The sequence below is a fragment of the Anopheles arabiensis genome, chromosome 2 (genome assembly GCF_016920715.1).
Source record: "Anopheles arabiensis isolate DONGOLA chromosome 2, AaraD3, whole genome shotgun sequence".
NCBI classification, from domain to species: domain Eukaryota; kingdom Metazoa; phylum Arthropoda; class Insecta; order Diptera; family Culicidae; genus Anopheles; species Anopheles arabiensis.
In genome coordinates, this window is record NC_053517.1 from 88,616,815 (window position 1) to 88,635,318 (window position 18,504).

The following is an 18,504-nucleotide window of genomic DNA, read 5'->3' on the forward strand; positions in this document are numbered from 1 at the left end:
AGCCGCGAAATTCCGGTCCGCGTATTTTCGGCCTTATACATCCAGCGATGGATAGCTTAACCGGCGCTCTAGCAGCAATCGAACACGACATCGAAGATGAAAAATGTATCGGATTTGACATGTTTGTCTTGTTTGTTTGTTTGTGTCTGACAGTGCACCACCATATGATTATAAGGGTTTGTTCGAGTGGGATGTCGTGTTCGATTGGTGCCAGAGCGCCGCCTTAGATTGCTCGAAAAAGATTCGCCACAGGCTGCTAGACTTCCCCTTCTTCTTCTTTGGCACAACGACCGTTGTCGGTCAAGGCCTGCCTGTACCCAAAGTGGGTAGAAAGGAGGTGTCGTCATGTAGAACAATTGGGCATCGAGGCTTTAGAAAAAAGCACAAAACCAGGATCGACGGCAGTTGTCAAATGCGACGAATGTTGCTGGTATTTGAATAGGATAAATGAATTGTTTTCGTTTAATTAACATTTGTTTAGCAATCAAAAATTGTATTTTGCATCCACACTCCATAAATCGGCATTTTACACGTTATAATGCAGCTGCTGCCTGTAAACAAATATCGACGGCTGTTGTCAAACTGAATCTCAAAATGGCAACATGCCAAACGCTAAGAAGACACCTCCTCTATATTCCACCTTGGCCTGTACCCACTGGTGAAGTGAGCTTGGCTTTCAGTGACTTATTGTTACCATAGCAGGATAGTCAGTCCTACGTATGGGGGCACGGTTTATTAGGGGCTTGAACCCATATCGGGCATGTTGTTAAGTCGTACAAGTTAGGGACTGTACCACCAGACCGGCACCAGACTTCTCCTACCTCAGTGAAAAAGTGTGTTTGAAAGATATTTTCTATCAGAATATGCCGTGTCCAAACGCGGCTTATAATAAGGATAAAAGAAATTGTATGTGACTTTAAAAGTACATACATTTTTCTCACATAAAAAAGATCACAAAGAAAAATAAAATCGTAAATTTGTGAATATAAAACGAATCCTGATTTTAAGCGAGGAGTACAAAAAAGTGAGTTTATTTAACAATACTGAACTAAAAGAGTATGTTATATAAAAATTGGGGTACATTTTTTATTCTCAACTTTGCGACCCGCGAATCACTGAAAATCTGTACCTGCAGCCTTCTGATGCAACGAGTTTGGCACAGCTGCCCTAAGAGATTAAGAGTCCAATACAAATATCAGAATCATTTTAAGGAGTTGACATACCACTCAACAATCCGCATCTTCTTTCATCGCCTTCGGTAAAGGATGGTAATTGTTCAGGTGTAAGATGCAATTATATCATCATTTCCATTGATTCTGTTTGTGGTGCTCTGATTAATATCTTAATCCATGATTTTAAGAAGTCCTTTAATCGTATAACGATTAGTATCGACATCGCCATTATCGCTATACTTGAAGTTACAATCCATACCGAAAACGTTTGTTCTCCTATTGCTGTGAATCCCTGGGAATTGAATAAAACATTATGTTTGTGACTCGTTTGGGTAAAGTCCATCGTGCGCCCGTTTATTGTAAGATTGCGTAGACAACCATCGAAACTCTTCGTAAATGGTACATGTTTCCAGCTGTATAGCGATCCCAGCTTATCGAGACTAATTGATGAAACTCCTAGTTGAAGGGACACATTACCTGGAAGAAACCCGTTCCAATCCTTATTTTCATAATGACTCCTACTGCTTCCCATCTTATTGTTCACTGTTTTTATCTCAATCTTATATGGCTGTAAAATAATCTGAACTTTAGTAATCTCGTGTAAAACTATTTGTTGATGCTCGAAACGGCTCGTCCCAGTTCCATAGTCCAAAAGTAAGACCAACATATCATCGTTGATTTCCAATGCCAGAAAAGGTGATGCCTTCAAAGATGGGTCATACTTCAGAGGACCCATGTAGAATACCAACCCGTCTTTTAGTCGGGGCAATAACTCAATGCTAATGTGGTTTAAGTTACCACTGTTGATCGATGGATAGATTGCATACCCACTTCCATTAAAACAGATGTCCAATTTTTCACACTGGGAACCTTCGAACCCCATGGGACATTTACATCGATCATTCTGGAAAGTGCCACCGTTGAAGCATGCTACTAGTGAAGATTCTATCTGTGGGATGCACTCTGCTTGCACCAATGTGGTCATTCCCACAAACGAGCTAGTGTTGGTGTGCACTACGATTGGTTTTGCTGTTTTAAGGACCTTGTTCTTACATGCCTGCTTACACATATGACCCTTTGCAATGCATTCATCTATGCCAACCATCACAATCCGATAACCGACGTCTTCCTCCAATTGGCGTAGATGCAAACTTAACACTGCATTTAAGACCTCTGACGATGTGTAAATAGTATCATCTACTGCAAAGAACACGTCCAAGAATGCACCCCGGGCAAGCTTACGATTGTTGATCGTGAATATGACCACCTGATCTGGGCTGGTAGCCAGAATGCTTGCAATGCTTTGCTGAAGTCGATACATGGGTGTGTAGAGCTCACCCAGTGTCTGAGATATGAATGTCCCAGCCGTTACATTGTAGAAGCGAATCGATCCACTCTGGTTGACTGTTTTTGCCGAGATGTTCTTCACTGTCACCGTTACACGAGCAGATACTTTGTGTTGTGAAACATAGGATGATTCTTCAATCACTGTAAATTCTAGATTGTATATTCCTTCAGGTGTACCTTTTATCATCGTGATCATACCGTTTTTGAAATTGAACCTGAAATATTTCTTTGTTTCTGTACTCATCCTTTCATTCCAAAAGAACATCTTATTTGAAAGAACTTCAATATCATGATCGACGTACACACTTCCTATCAGTTTATCTGTAAACTTGCTATCATAATTGTGTACAATGATGAACTTTTCGTTGGTATAATTACTCTGCTCATAACTTAGAACTTCTTGAAACTTGTTACCATTACTGCAACGCTGTTCTTGTCCTTGAATGTTAGCTAATGCAATCTGTGGAATGCTGTTAGTGTTTCTGTTGATAATTTTAACTATTAACGTGTGTGAATGCACGTTTGGTTTACCATTTCGGAGTAAGTCAGATGGTGCGTTGTCTTCAACAGATATTTTGATAAAATAAATGTCCTTTTCATCATCAAACAGCTTATTCCGTTTCGTTATGGTTCCCGAATGAGTTTCAATTGCAAAATGCTGTTGATTATGTTCAGCAATGCTATACGAAATGATATTGTTAGCTGACGTACCGTCCAAATCGTACGCGTGTATTTGAAATACCGGTGAAGTATCGATGAGTTCATACTGCACACATGATACATCTTTAATGATCACCGGAACATTATCATTCACGTCCAGGATAATGATCTTCACCACAGCCTCCGCCGCTAAATCGTGCCTGTTTGTAGCTCTCACCGTTATCGTGTATTCGGTGACGCTTTCATAATCGAGCGCTCTTGCCAGCTTAATGTGGGCTGTATTATTAATCTGCTCCAATAGGAATGTATTCATTGAGTTAGTCTGTTCAAATTTACCTCGCACTAATTTAAAAATAACGTTGCTATCGTTGTTTATATTTGAATTCGCTTCAAACACTGCCAATACCTGATCAAATGCAGTGAAATTTTCGTGTAATATGACAGGAACTTCTGGCACTTTGGTGAAATATGGTAAGCGTTTCTCAGCGTCAATTATGTGTACCTTCACATCAACTTCTGGGTTTTCTGATTCGTTTTCTATATAACCTTGATTGTAAGCGCGAACACGAAGCGCATAATACTCTCCTGGTTTGCGATCGATGCGCTTAACCAGTGCTAGCACGCCAGTGTGTTGGTCAATCTCGAAGTAACTGCCATCTTTATATTCCTGTACAATTTCGAAATTAACAACGTTATTTGTTTCGTCGTCGATATCCTTTGCTGTGATGATGGTCACTAGCTGGCGAAGTGTCGTATTCATGGAGACAAACGCTTCATAAAAGTCTTTATCAAACACTGGTGGGTTGTCATTGATGTCTAGAATTGTCACTTTGATCGTGCACACATCATCCAGACTGGGCTGACCGTTATCGGTCGCTCGTACCGTGATGTAAAACTCGGTATCCCGATGCGGAGGATCTCGATCGAAGATGTATGCCGAAGAGAGCTCGCCAGTATGTTTATTGATGGCGAAACGCTGTTCTTGTCTCGTTTCATTTGCAATACTGTACTTTATCGTTTGAGATTGGTCTCGATCAGTGGCGGTCACGCGGAGTACAGATGTCCCAGGTTCTTGTTCTTCTTTTAATGTCGGCTTGTATTCTCCACAATTGTGAAAGTTTGGTTTATGATTTACAGGTGCATTTAAATCCGGTGCAGCAAAACAGTGGCAATGAATCCAGTTTGATGAAATCAGCAATAGGACGAAACCTATTCGTCTCGTCATTTTATCAGCTTATTCGTTTCACACAGATGAGAAATGGGAGTAGTTCTGAAATAGAGCAAACGTAACCGTTTTTATTATAACTAGTTAATTTGGCCCGGTTACAGGGTTATGTTATGCAAAATAATTTCTACGATATATAATAACCTGTGCGCAACGGATTTCTTAAAAGACAACACAAATTCCATGTGATTTTCAATTCCAAGTTTATGCCAATTTAAGTTTTATGCCAAATTTCATTAAGAGCCAAATGATTTATAATTAATGCTTATTCATACTGAAATTTTATATAACTTATTCTTGTGCTGGAACTGATTCCATTCCCGAATAGATGTTATAATTAGTTATGAATCTGATCTTGGAGCTGATCCTAACCCCTTACTGGTCCTTTAACATATCCTGATACCATACCGGTCGTGAAGTTGATCCCATTCCCATACTGGATCTGAAATATATCTTGACCCTATAGGGTAAACGTATTTATAGCGGTGATAGTACCTACAGTGGTGGTATTGCACTAAAATGCGCTCCATACAATAATTTAAGAGCAATTAAGTTATTTATGATTAAGTTATTTTGTTTTTAAATGTTCTCTGGTCTTTTAAAAATGCTATATAAGTTAAAATGGGTAATGGAATGTACAGTGACAGAAAAATTCCATATTTTGTGAAATGTGTCAACATTCACCCAAAATCATTAGGATTTCATAACGAAACTCATATTTTTGTTAACGCATTAATTGACAACATAATAACGCAAATAGCCGGTCTCGTAGTACAGTCGTCAACTCGTACGACTTAACAACATGCCCGTCATGGGTTCAATCCCCAAATAGACCGCGCCGCCATACGTAGGACTGACTATCCTACTTTGGGGGGGAATCAATTAGTCACTGAAAGCCAAAGCCCACAAGTGGGTACAGGCAGGCCTTGACCGACATCGGTTGTTGAGCCAAAGAAGAAGAAGAAGAATAACGCAAATATTATTGTTTAGACATAGCTTTCATGAAATGTTATTGATTTACAAAAATTCATTGGCTTTGACCATTTTTCTCATTTTTATGTATTTTTTTACAATATTGCCATTACAGATACACAAAACAGGCATGTTACTATAGTGGTCATAGTTATAAAATTAGTAAAAATAGGACATTTTAGATTTTTTTCGGGATATTGTTAACATTTCGTATTGTTTTCAAAACAAAAAAGCAACAGAAATGAGTTTCCTGTAAGTAATTTACTCAAAAAGGCCAAAATTTGCATATCCAACTGAGTGAAAAATCGACTTCGAATCAAGCACACTTTTCCCAGCTTGGGTACTACAGTCGTTATACTGTTTTTAGTTAATATTTTCATCGCTCAAATTTATACAGCTTTTACATGTCAAATTATGTAAGAAATCAATATTATGGATGTATTTTTTCATATTGAAAACAACACCATTCATATAAAAACAGCTTGAAAACTAAGTTCCATGTATATTATACACAGTTTATCAGATATATTTATTTACCAAAACTATAGTAACACAATACGACGACTATATGAACCATACCACCATTACAGGTACAACGAAGTCGTCATAAAAATATACTTTTTTTCGTAAATTTGTTGTGTTTGATGGTAAAAATGGTTGTGATTGCGAAGATAAAACATATTCCAATTGCAATGTGGCTAAATATTCATAAATTTACCTTCCTGACAATTTAAATCTACTAAATCACATCCGTACACCTACAAATTGCACCGCTATTGGTACATTTTCCCTACCGGTACTGAAATTGTATATATACCGGTATAACGGCTCCAAAACCCGTACCGCCCTTGGAATGGATCCCGAATCCACACACTGAACCCATATCGGTTCTGGTACGGATTCTGACCCCATGCAGATCCTGTAACATATACCTTTCGGTACTGGAACTGAACCCCATACTGATCCTTGAATTGTTTAAGATTACATATCAATCCAGTTTTTCTATTTTTATTTCTTGTTGCATCGAGGGGTCCCGCGGTACTATCGTCAACTCGGACATCTTAACAACATGCCCATCCCATGGACAGTCGCCCTAAGCAAGGATTGACTATCCGGCAAGGATCGACTGAACTATCGAAAGCCTTTATAGGCATGACCCGTCACAGTATACGCTTGGTAATCCGCACCTTTTTAATCCGCACGCTCTATAATCCGCAACTCAATAATCCGCATGTTTGACAATCAAATTTATGAGATGAACAGTGTTCGGTCAAAAGTAATGAACTATGATTAAAAATATAAATATCTTTCTATTTTTTAAATAATAAACTTATTTGAAGAACATGAAAATGTATGTAATGTAACAATTAACTCATGAACCGCGACAAAAATAAGAAATCACGTCAAAACGTCATTTGATAATCTGCACTCAATCAAGTTCGGATTACCGAGCATATACTGTATTCATAAAAGAAGGATATTTGTTTCAGTCACTTTTTCGTATGAATGTTTTTGATACGTTTTCATACATTCGCATTTACAGTAGTGGCCACCTAAAGTAAGCCACCTATCATTGGACTTCTTATTGGAAAACTTTACTTACACGTCGTAGAAGACCACGGAAAAACGTTCAATTATTCAATTCTGACTGTAATTTGTATCATTCTTCTCCATACCTTACAAAACACTAAAAACTAATTCGGCGTTGCGTTTTCTACAGTCGATGTGGTTGCCATTGTATGGATGTAAACTAAACAAAAATCATCCAAGCTACCGCTGGAAAATAACGCTGATCAGCCTTGCCTAGAATTTTATAACAGTGACTAGTTAATTTGGCCCGGTTACAGGGTTATGCAAGATAATTTCTGGGGTATATAACAACCTGCAGGCAACGGATTTCTTAAAATACAACGCAAATTCCATGTGGTTTTTAATTCCAAGTGATGCATTAATCCCAAACCCATGTAATCCTGAAATTTTATAGAACTTATTCTGGTGCTGGAACTGATTCCATTCCCGTATAGGTATTATAATTAGTCATGAACCTGATCGTGGAACTGATTCTAACCCCTTACTGATCCTTTTTACTGATCCTGATCCATTTCGGTCGGGAAGTTGATCCCATTTCCATGCCGGATCTGAAAAATATCTTGACCCTATAGGGTAAATGTACCTATAGTGGTGTAGTAACAATAGTGGCAGTATGGCTCTAAAATGTGATAATAAGATTATTAAGAACAATTAACTTATTTATTTCATTGTTTAATGTTCTCTGTTCTTTTAAAAAAGGCTATAAAAGTTAAATTGGGCCATTCCATTGCAGTGATAGAAACACAACATATTTTGTGAAATGTGTCAACATTCTTCCAAAATCCCTAGGATTTCAAAAATCATATTTTTGCTAACGTTTTAAATGACCACATAACAATGCAATTATTATTTTTTTAACACAACTTTCGTGAAATGTTATTGATTTACTAATATTTATTGCCTTTTGACCATATTTTCGCATTTTTATTTGTTTTTTTTTTACCATAGTGCCATTATAGGTACAAAAAACAGCCATGTTGCTATAGTGGTCATAATTATAAAATTAGTAAAAACCGAACATTTTAGATTTTTTCCACGATATTGTTAACATTTCGTAATGTTTATACTAAAATAAGCAACGGAAATGAGTTTCCTGTAAGTAATTTACCAAAAAAGTCTTAAATTCGTATATTCAACTGAGTGAATAACCGACTTCGAATCAAGCTTACTCTTACTGGTTTTTAAAGACTACAGTTATAAAGTTTTTTAGTTAATATTTCAATCACTTATCACACTTAATACATTTTTACGATCAAATTATGTAAGAAAACAATATTATGGATGTGATTCTTACTATTCATTTGAAAACAGCTTCAAACTAAGTTCCGTGTGTATTATACACAGTTTTTAGGTATCTTTGTTTACCAACACGATAGTAACACAATACTACGACTATAGGAACCATACCACCATTATAGGTACAACGAAGCAGTCACAAAAATATACTTTTTTTCGTAAATTTGTTGTGTTTGATGGTTAAAATGCTTGTGATTGCGAAGATACAACATATTCCCATTGCTTTCTGTTAAAATATTCATAAATTTACCTTCCTGACACTTTAAATCTATTAAAGTACATTTGTACCCTTACATTGATATTTTTACCCTACCGGTACTTAAATTGTATATATATATCGGTATAACAGCCGTACCGGCCTTGGATCAAAAACCGTACCGGCCTTGGAATTGATCCCAAACCCACACCAGAACCTACACTGAACCCATAACGGTCCTGGAACTGATTCTGACTCCATGCAGATCTTGCAACATATACATTTCGGTACTGGAACAGAACCCCCTACTGATCCTTGAAATGATTAAGATTCCATGTCTGTCATGGAACAGATCCTGATTCCTAGCCCAGATACTGCTTCCTTATATATTTCGGGACCTGAATAGTACCTGAATCTGATTCACTAATCGAACCACCCAGTCCAATTTTCCTATTTTTATCTCTTGTTGCATCGAGGGGTCCCGCGGTACTATCGTCAACTCGGACATTTTAATAACATGCCCGTCCCATGGACCGTCGCCCTAATCAAGGATTAACTATCCGGCTAAGTGGTACTTAGTATCGAAAGCCTGTATAGACCGGCATGTCCTGTTACTCCTAAAAGAAGGTTATTTACAGTCAACTCTCTCTTATTTGAGAGGCGATGGGACTGTCAAATAAGAGGGGTTTTCAAATTACAGAGGTGGAAAGTGAATGAAAGGTCCATACAAATTAGAAAGAAACAGAACATTTAGTATGCAGCCCTAACTGTTGCTATAGCAAACTGCGAACAAAATCGCCAATTTGACTATACATCATTCAATAACCATGGCAACACCATACACAAATAAGAGGGATAGAGATTTCAGAGGTTTTCCAAATTAGAGGTACAAAAATGTACTGGAAATCAAGGGACTGTAAAAAATGTTCAAATAAGAGAGGTTTCTCAAATTGGAGAGGTGTCAAATAAGAGAGGGTTCACTGTATTTCAGTTACTTTTTAGTATAAATGTTTTCGCAACGTTTTCATACATCCGGATCCAGTTCTTTGGACCACTGATTGGAACATTTTACTTACATGTAGTAGAAGACATTCTTTAGCTTTGCTTAAACCAAAAATTAGGCCCATGCATAGAAAAAGACCACGGAAAAAAGTTCAATTATTCAATTCTGACTGTAATTTGTATCATTGTTCTCCATACGTTTCAAAATACCAAAAACTAAGTCAGCGTTGCGTTTTCTGTAGTCGATGTGGTTGCCATTGTATGGATGTAAACTAAGCAAAAAACATCCAAGCTACCGCTGGAAAGTAACGCTGATCAGCTTTTACTAGAATTTTATAATAGAGATGATGACATTTATCATCACTGCTTAGCTCTTGTTGCCCCGCTTGATAGATTGTGGTGTAGCTTGTAAATGAACTATAGTTTATCTGGGCGCGGACAAGATAATTTAATACGATTCAATGTTATACATAAAACTATCTATCTAAAATCTATTTCGCACTTGTATCACACTTTCTTAAGTCGTATCTGTTACTAAAAAGGCAAACCGATATCAAATCAGACACATCGTTTTACACACAACATAACTTTATTTCAAATCAGCGTTGTTACCGAACCACACAGCAGCACCTTATCTGTATCAGATATAATGTTGCACGTCACCATTAACGCAATGTTCATGTTCGTACACAAAATTAATCTAATTAACACCGCGCATTTAGTGCAACACAATAATATCTGAAAGAAGGAAATATCTCGAAACACTTTCATAGTCCATCATTATTTGTCTTTGGCTACGAATAACTGCATCATCTACACATCACCAACAAAACAATATCCAATGCATTGCGCAGAATCTTAAACTGCATCAAACTTTTATAATTTCTGTATATATTGTATATAATTATAATTTCTGTATTACTTTCAATTTCATCTGATTTTCAACTTTCCATATGATGTTTACAATGTATTGAAAGGCTTTTCCTTTACATTAAACTTTTTGTTACACTATTTTTCACAAGTAATATTCAGTTCCTAAACAACGCTGGTATATATTTCATTACTCACTTTGCATAACGGTCAATTGTGAATATTCCTTACTACATGACACAATTACAATTATTAGTTCACAACTTTTCACTTGTTAGATTAGAATTTGATTTATTTGTTCATCACATTGTTACTTTTTGGATGAAGACATGTTATGACCAGTAAACACAACATACTGTTTACATTTGTACACTGAGTGGAAGCTATATACTTTGATCTAACGCTTTGGTACAACGCTATCAGTTCCCAGCAAGGTGCTTTGCTCTGTTCGCCGATAATTCAAAGCGTCGTAGCTAATCAGTTTCGCTTATCAAACCAGCTTCAAAGTAGACCCGGTCTCTTCCGGTCAAAGCAACCGGTCTCTTGATACAGTTGTCGACTCGTACGACTTAACAACATGCTCGTCATGGGTTGGGACTAACTATGGGACTGACTATTCTGATATCGGGGGTGATCCATAAGTCACTGAAACCCACCCCACAAAGTGGTACAGGCAGGCCTTGACCGACAACGGTTGTTGAGCCAAAAGAAGGTCTGTTTTTCAGGATACTGCAAAATTTTGCAAAATACCAACTCACATACATATGGGTGAGATTGGTTCGAATTCGATGGTTCGAATTGAAAAGATGAATTAAATAAAATTATTCCATTAAAATCGCCGGTCAATTTATAATATTACAAACAAGAACAAAAAACAGTAACAACTTATAGATTGAAGTAACGAATATAAGAGCCATAAGTATGCAATGTTTAGTGAGTGTTTGGTGGATGTACAAATTATTTAATGACAAAAAGTATTCTAAAGCGACCTGTCCAAAAGCTGGCTGCGTATTGGAGCGTAGCATATTTTGAGACTGAATGACAGACTTTTGACGATAATTTTACAGCTTATCATAGGATTGGAAAGCTAAACAAAAATTAAAACAAAATGCTTAATAACACTGTGCGTGAAGGGGAACAAGATGAGTTCGAGTTGGCGTTATCGGAAAGTTTATCCAATTATCTGCTTTTACTCTAATGCCGTGTTCCTCCGGAAGCCCATATTGCATGTGTTGATGGTTTCTAACTCTAACTTCTCGATATCTGGCTCACAGGCATACACATACACATTTGCAACATAGCCCGATGAAATGGTAGCAGGCATCGTGAAAGAATGGTTAATGGTTAAAAATTAACAGTCGTTAAAATTAGCCAAAGTCGTTAAAAACTGCTCGACTGTGTCATCGCTAACGCATTGAGTTCATTTGTTAATTTTAACAACGTGTCCTATGCCGTCGTTCAACAAACGATCGTCAAGAGCTCAAGATCGTCATGTGCAATACAAATTAAGAGTCGTTTAATTATACTGCTCAAATTGTTTCCCTGTGTTTGCCTACATGCGATATCGAGCAGTCGTTAACTGTTTTTTTAACTGGCTTTTAAAACGTCTGTCATGGACCTGCAACGACCAGAACGTACTTTCTTTTTCTTCCGCACTGAAAAAACCTTATATGTTATCGCAGGTGATATGTTATCTTCAGTTATAGTTTATTTTAAAAGAAACAGATTAATCAATAACAGAAAGCAGAATTCAGAGAAAAGATTACAACCACGCATTTCTAAGCTATGTGGCATTAAAGCTACGGGGAACAGAATGGATTTAATGTGTTTTAATTTCATGAGGGATACGATTTAGAAACAATGTTTACCATGAATCTTATTTTCAGGTAAGATAAGATAAAACAGGCGCTTACAAAATTGTCAAAATTATCTGCTTAGATGTGATAAAATTCTAATTTTGAATGTTTTGTAGCGAACTGCAAGCAGTGTAGGTTGTTTTGCTAACTTTATATGTTTCTTTGCCAGATGTTGTAAAAATTCCCTTCATTATGTATCTAGTGCTTGTAACAATAACTTTTCAACAAAAAATTGTGGCACGACACATACTGCTTGCAGGCCGCCAAAAAACAAATGACTTTTATCACATCGAAGTCTTGGTGCCTAGATAGACTACAGGTGGGTCCTAAGCTCTGATTTTGGTAGCCATGATGGATGGCAATTTCTATGGAGATTGTCAGATTGGGAGTATGGGTTTCTAAGGACTTTGTATGAGTTGCTAAGTAAATTGGAACTCCCTAGCTGTCAAATGACAATTTATCAAAGTACACTGGATGGACCGACCTGTAGTAATTTATGAACCTTGAGCGAAGCAGACAATGTTGGTATCGAATGAAAATGGGTTGACAATATGGATGCATGCATTATGCCGTGGAACATATTGACATCGAAATCAAAGATGTTGAGATCAATAGCAAACGATATTTATTCAATTGGATCTCCCTGTATCTGAGTGAAATTTATTTTTCAGTTTTTTAGCTTCTAACGTCAAAATAACGGTTGTGTAATGTGCAACTTGTAACTTGAATATATCAAGTTCAATAAAACCATTAAATGCTTGGAGATATTCTAATTTTTGTACAGAAAACGAAAAGTAAATTTCATTATGCAGTTATAAGGCTTGAGCAGCATTCGTCTAAGTCCGGCCCGCGAAAATGCGGCCCGCCGCAACATTAAATCTGGCCCGCAAAAGAATTTGACTGATTGTAGAAGATGGGAAGAAACTATACGTATAATAAATCTTCTATTTGGCGTAACGTCCTACGCGGACATGCCGGCCTATACAGGCTTTCGAGACAGAATTCATTATTCTAGGCTTGAACCCATGACGGGCATGTTATTGAGTCATTCGAGTTGACGACTGTACCACGGGACCGCCCCACTAAAAAAAACCGCCCGTATAAAAAATACTGAACCACTATTAGCATATATTCCGTCGTATTATTCCATCTTTGAATTAAGTAATATGGGTTGACGGACTAATTAGTACAGGGCTTTTCAGGAGTTCACTTAATTTTGGGACACTTTTTTGACTCTTTCTTACGGAAATAGAAGTTCATGTGTCTAGAAGTGGACTCTTCAGCATGTAAACGCCCATAACCGCTTTTCAAAGTCATTGCAAGCCGCACGTAAAACTTCGTTGAAGCCATATGGACTGGAATTTAATCCTGTTGAAAGCAAAAACTGTCTTTTCCAAAAATTATTGTAGGCATTAAATGGCTTGTGATAATGAAAAAGAATGGCAATTTCCCTTTTGTTGGCAATTCCCCCCAAACCAATTCAGGTGATGAATTTTGATATCGTTCAACTGCTTATATATCAGAAAGCCGTCAAATGCTGTGTTATAAAAATATACTCCATAAATACTATCAGTTTGCTTGTTCACACCTACCTCTATTGCAATCCAATCATCTAAAATATAATGTTGTGGGTAGCGTGCGGTTTCAGCAGCAACCGAGATCTAACTACCCTTCTACTATTACAATTTTGTATTATTAATATAAATTACCAATCTTTAACCTTGCTTGGATGAGCTTATCGCAGAAAAAAAAATAATATCACCAATCCTATTGCCATGATTAACCACGTCAATAAACCATTTATTTTGTTTTTTTTTTATAATGTAATGATTTAAGTGCAAAATTACCTGGCCCGCGGGTATTGATGATATTTACAATTTGGCCCTTTACTTCAAACGTTTGCCGATCACTGGGCTAGAGAATATAATTTAGGGGTATTTATTAGCTTTGGATTTATTTTAGGATAACAAAGGTTTTTTTAAACAATGTCGTCCCCAGATTACTATTAATTTCAACGGTCATATTAAGAAAAAAATGATTGATCGTCCATATCCATCCTATAACTTCTACAACGCCCTTTGCTGGGCTTGTGGATGTGTAACTAGTAATTGGTAATTGGTTGTGAAATTGATTCCTAAACTAATACAGATCTTAGCATTGATCATGAATCTACACTGGCCCTGGAACTGATCCTACCCTTAATCCGGCCATTAAATTGATTCCTACCCTACATCGGTCATCAAATTGAATCCGGTCCCATACCGTTCCTGAAAATGATCCCGTTCCCATACCGGAGGCAATTAATTCGACAAACTAATATGCTAAACCACTGCTAAACCCACGAAACTCAAACATTTTTAAAAAAATTTACAATATTATATCAATGCGATGGTTTACCAGGTTGACTATAAAAGCTCTTTGTGCATTACGGTGGCGTTCTTCAAGGGACTCAAGTCAGCGTAAAGCATAGAGAGTGGCTCTCCGAGGCATGGATTCGATAGCTCTAATTCTGCCGTCAATTAGGCAGTAGGCCACCAGATAACTGAGGTATATTTGATTACTGAGGTCTGACTAAGTAGCAATACAACATTTTCTCACAAGTTGGGTCGCGTAGTTCTCATGTTGATTCGATGAGGAATCATTTAAGCTCCTACGTCACAAACATACGGCCAACGCATGGACCCCGACATTTGCTCGGCACTCATTTGAAAATTAGCGTACATCACAAGAATCTGCGCCAAAAAACAAGAATAGATTATTTAATTGAGATTGAGATTGGAGCTTTAGTGTTGCGGAGGACGGGCGCCGGTGAACGGTATGTTCTGGTGATAGTCTCTTATTTACTTATCCGGCGCTGCCTCAGGAGTGTCCGAAACCGCTCACGGTCTCGCGCGTTCGTCTGCCAGTCCGTTATCTCGGCTTTGATGGCGGACGCCTCCACGCCATCTTGCCACCTCAATTTGGGCCTACCACGTCTCCTCTGTCCTTGTGGACGGCCTAAAAAGACTTTACGAGCTGGGTCGTCCATTTCCATGCGTATAACATGGCCAGCCCACCGGAGCCTGGTGAGCTTTATACGCTGTACGACAGTGAGGTCGCCGTACATCTCGTATAGTTCGTCATTATAGCGGCTCCTCATTTGTCCTTCCACACATACGGGGCCAAGTATCCTTCTGAACATCTTCCTCTAGAACGCGGCTAAGAGGGTTTCGTCAGATTTGGACAGTATCCATGCCTCAGAGATGTATGTGAGAACCCGTTTCTATAAAGGTACTATATAGTCCCAGCTTCGTCCGTCGCGACAGGTTCTTTGAGGTGAACTGCTTTTTCAGCCTGTAGAATGACCGGTTGGCAGCCAGCATCCTTGCGCGCAACTCAGCTTCCATGCTATTGTCGTTGCTGACCTTTGATCCCAGATAGGTGAATTGTGGGACGACTTCAAAAGTGCGTTCACCTATCTGCACGTCACGCCTACGTAGATTCTGATTATTTGTTGGTGGGCCCGCTGATGTTGCCACCATCAGTTTGGTCTTTGCCTCGTTTATCTGCAATCCGAGGCTCTCTGCCGCCTGCTCGATCTCTTGGTAGGCTTCTGCTACATAGGAGAGCCGCAGACCAATGATGTCTATATCATCAGCGTATGCCAGGATCTGGGTTGACTTATAGAAGTTGGTTCCCGTAGTCTCCACCCTCGAGTCACGGATGGCCCTCTCTAGCGCCAGGTTGAATAAGAGACAAGCAAGCCCGTCCCCCTGGCGCAGACCTTTGGTGGTAGCAAAAGGTCCTGAGAGTTTTCCATCCACCCTCACATGGCATGTGACGTTGGTCATAGTCATTCTTACTAGCCTTATCAGTTTGGCCGGGATTCAAAAAGAGCTCATAGCGTCATACAGTTTTACCCTGGCTATGCTATCATTCATATGCGGCTTTGAAGTCAATGAAGAGATGGTATGTGTCGTGTCTGTATTCAGCCATCTTCTCCAAGATCTGCCGCATGGTGAAGATCTGATCAGTGGTAGATTTTCCGTTTTGGAATCCTCTTTGATAGTTTCCGACTATCTCTTCGACGTGCGGGACAAGGCGATCCTGAAGGATCAGGGAAAATATATTATATGCGGTATTCAACACCGTAATACTCCTGTAGTTGTTGCAGTCCAACTTGTCTCTCTTCTTGTATACGGGGTAGATGATGCCGAGATTCCAATCACAAGACATCGATTCGCTATCCCACACCTCAGTAACAATTTGATGAATCTCGTTTTCTAGTCGTGCACCTCCATTCTTGACCAGTTCGGCTGCAATTCCGTCGGTTCCGGGTGCCTTGTTATTTTTCAGCCGACGGATAGCCTTTCGTGTTTCTTCTATGCTAGGTGGCAGTAGCATGACACTATCTGCTAGTGGCGCTTCTAGCTGTTCGCTAAACTGGTCATTGAGTAATTCATCAAAGTACTGAGCCCACCGCGAGAGGACCTCTGGCTGGTTACTAACCAGATCTCCATCCTTGTTGCGACTGCAGGTTACCTTAGGTACAACGTTGTTTCGGTGACCTGCTATCGCTTGGTAAAACTTTCGTGTCGGTCCGTACGCCTCTCTGGTTTGCTCGAGTTCCCGCATGTTTTGCTCTCCCAAAGCATGCTTCTTGGAGCGGTGAACTCTTTTCTCTTCGCGTCTGAGCCGTGAATATTCCTCTGCGCATGCCCGCGTTCTATGCCGTTGCTGCATTGCTCGGTATGCAGTATTCTTACGTTCGGCCACTTGTCTGCATTCATCGTCGAACCAGCCAGATTTGGTGTTGCCACGACGTGGTAGGAGTATATTTCTTGCACATCTTCTCATCATCATCATCTTCTTGCATTTCTTTTTGTTTTTAGAGCGTTCCACCTTTTGCTCGTAGTTTCATAACTGTTTTCTGGTAGTAGAGACTCGTCTAAAGCGGCTTTGAATTCCTGTTGGACAGTAATGTCCCTTAGAGAGTCCGTGTTGAGCCGAGACTGCGTGTTTTCTCCACCGCCATTGGCGCGGGGGCGGGCGATTCTACAACGTATCACTAAGCCAACCAAGTAGTGATCGGAATCGATATTGGCTCCTCGATATGTTCTGACATTTAACAGACTCGACTATCGTCGGCGGCTTATTAACACGTGGTCGATCTGGTTGAAGGATTCTCCACCCGAGTGCGCCCATGTAATCTTGTGGATTTTCTTGCGCGCAAATTTGGTACTTCCTACAACCAGATTGTTCGCTGCGGCGAACTGGACCAATCTACTACCATTATCGTTACTGTGCTCATGCAGACTGTGACAGCCAGTGTATTGGCGGTACATTGGCTCCCTACCGACTTTTGCGTTGAAGTCCCCCAGGATGATTATGAGATCATGCCTGGGACACGCATCTATGGTTCTAGCGAGGCGGCCGTAAAACAGGTCCTTCTCCTCTTCCTCTTTCTCTTCGGTAGGGGCGTGAACGTTTATGAGGCTTATATTAAAGAATTTGCCTCGCATGCGCAGGGTGCATAGCCTTTCGTTTATAGCCTTGAAATCCAAGATTGCGGGTTTCAACCGGGGACCTACGGCGAAACCCGTTCCGAGCACGCGGTGGCGGTCGTGGCAGCTGTAGTATATGTCGTAGCAATGCTTACCACGCCTGTTCTGCACACCGTTCCCTAGCCACCGAATCTCTTGTAGAGCTACGAGGTCCATGCTCAGTGTGGCTAGGGCATCATCAAGTTTTTTCAAGGTTCAAGGAAGTTTCAATTTAGAGAAACAGTTGATATTTTTTCACATACATCAGGCAGTGGCGGATTATGGGTGTTGGGGGCCCTAGGCGGTAAGACGAGTTGAGGCCCCCTGTAAATGGTGAATGGTGTTTCCGTGGGGGGGGGGGATGGTGGGAGGGTTTGGTACAGATACGGAACTAGCTGTTGGGAGATTGAACAGTAAACTTGACATGCTGTCGAAGGGGCTCCTCGATCATCAGTCACAAGCCCTAAAATATTTGCTGGCGGAGGGGGAAGGGGGGGGGTTTCCCATGCGTAGTAAATGAAATAATACTTAACGCACGCAACAAAGCTCCCAGCAACTACATTAGACGTTTGGCTTAAAGACCAACAAGTACAGGTTCATTAAACGTATTCAATTATGCAACCGACTGTTAGAATGGAGTGTCGCCTCGTAAAGTAATCGAATCAGTGCGGCCTTCTATCGTATCGCGCAGCTTATTCATCGTTTCCAATTTAGCTAACTTAGTTATCTGTGATAACAACATGTTACTGATAAGAGATATAAAAACTCAAAAAATTGACGAAAGCTTCTCAGTTCG

General features: G+C 39.4%; 1 protein-coding gene across 1 annotated transcript; it reads right to left on the reverse strand.

Annotated features, from left to right (window-relative positions):
* Window positions 1–729: 729 nt before the first annotated feature.
* Window positions 730–10,671, reverse strand: LOC120896173 (DE-cadherin-like). Its single transcript, XM_040300119.1, has 2 exons — window positions 10,529–10,671; window positions 730–4,449 (listed from the first exon to the last, which is right to left on the reverse strand). The coding sequence occupies exon 2, from the start codon at window positions 4,402–4,404 to the stop codon at window positions 1,294–1,296; it is 3,111 nt and encodes a 1,036-aa protein (XP_040156053.1). The 5' UTR covers window positions 4,405–4,449; window positions 10,529–10,671; the 3' UTR covers window positions 730–1,293.
* Between the last annotated feature and the right edge of the window lie 7,833 nt (window positions 10,672–18,504).

Bases quoted from the DNA above. Each gene is read 5' to 3' on its own strand.
- LOC120896173 (XM_040300119.1), bottom strand. From the start codon at position 4,404: ATGACGAGACGAATAGGTTTCGTCCTATTGCTGATTTCATCAAACTGG.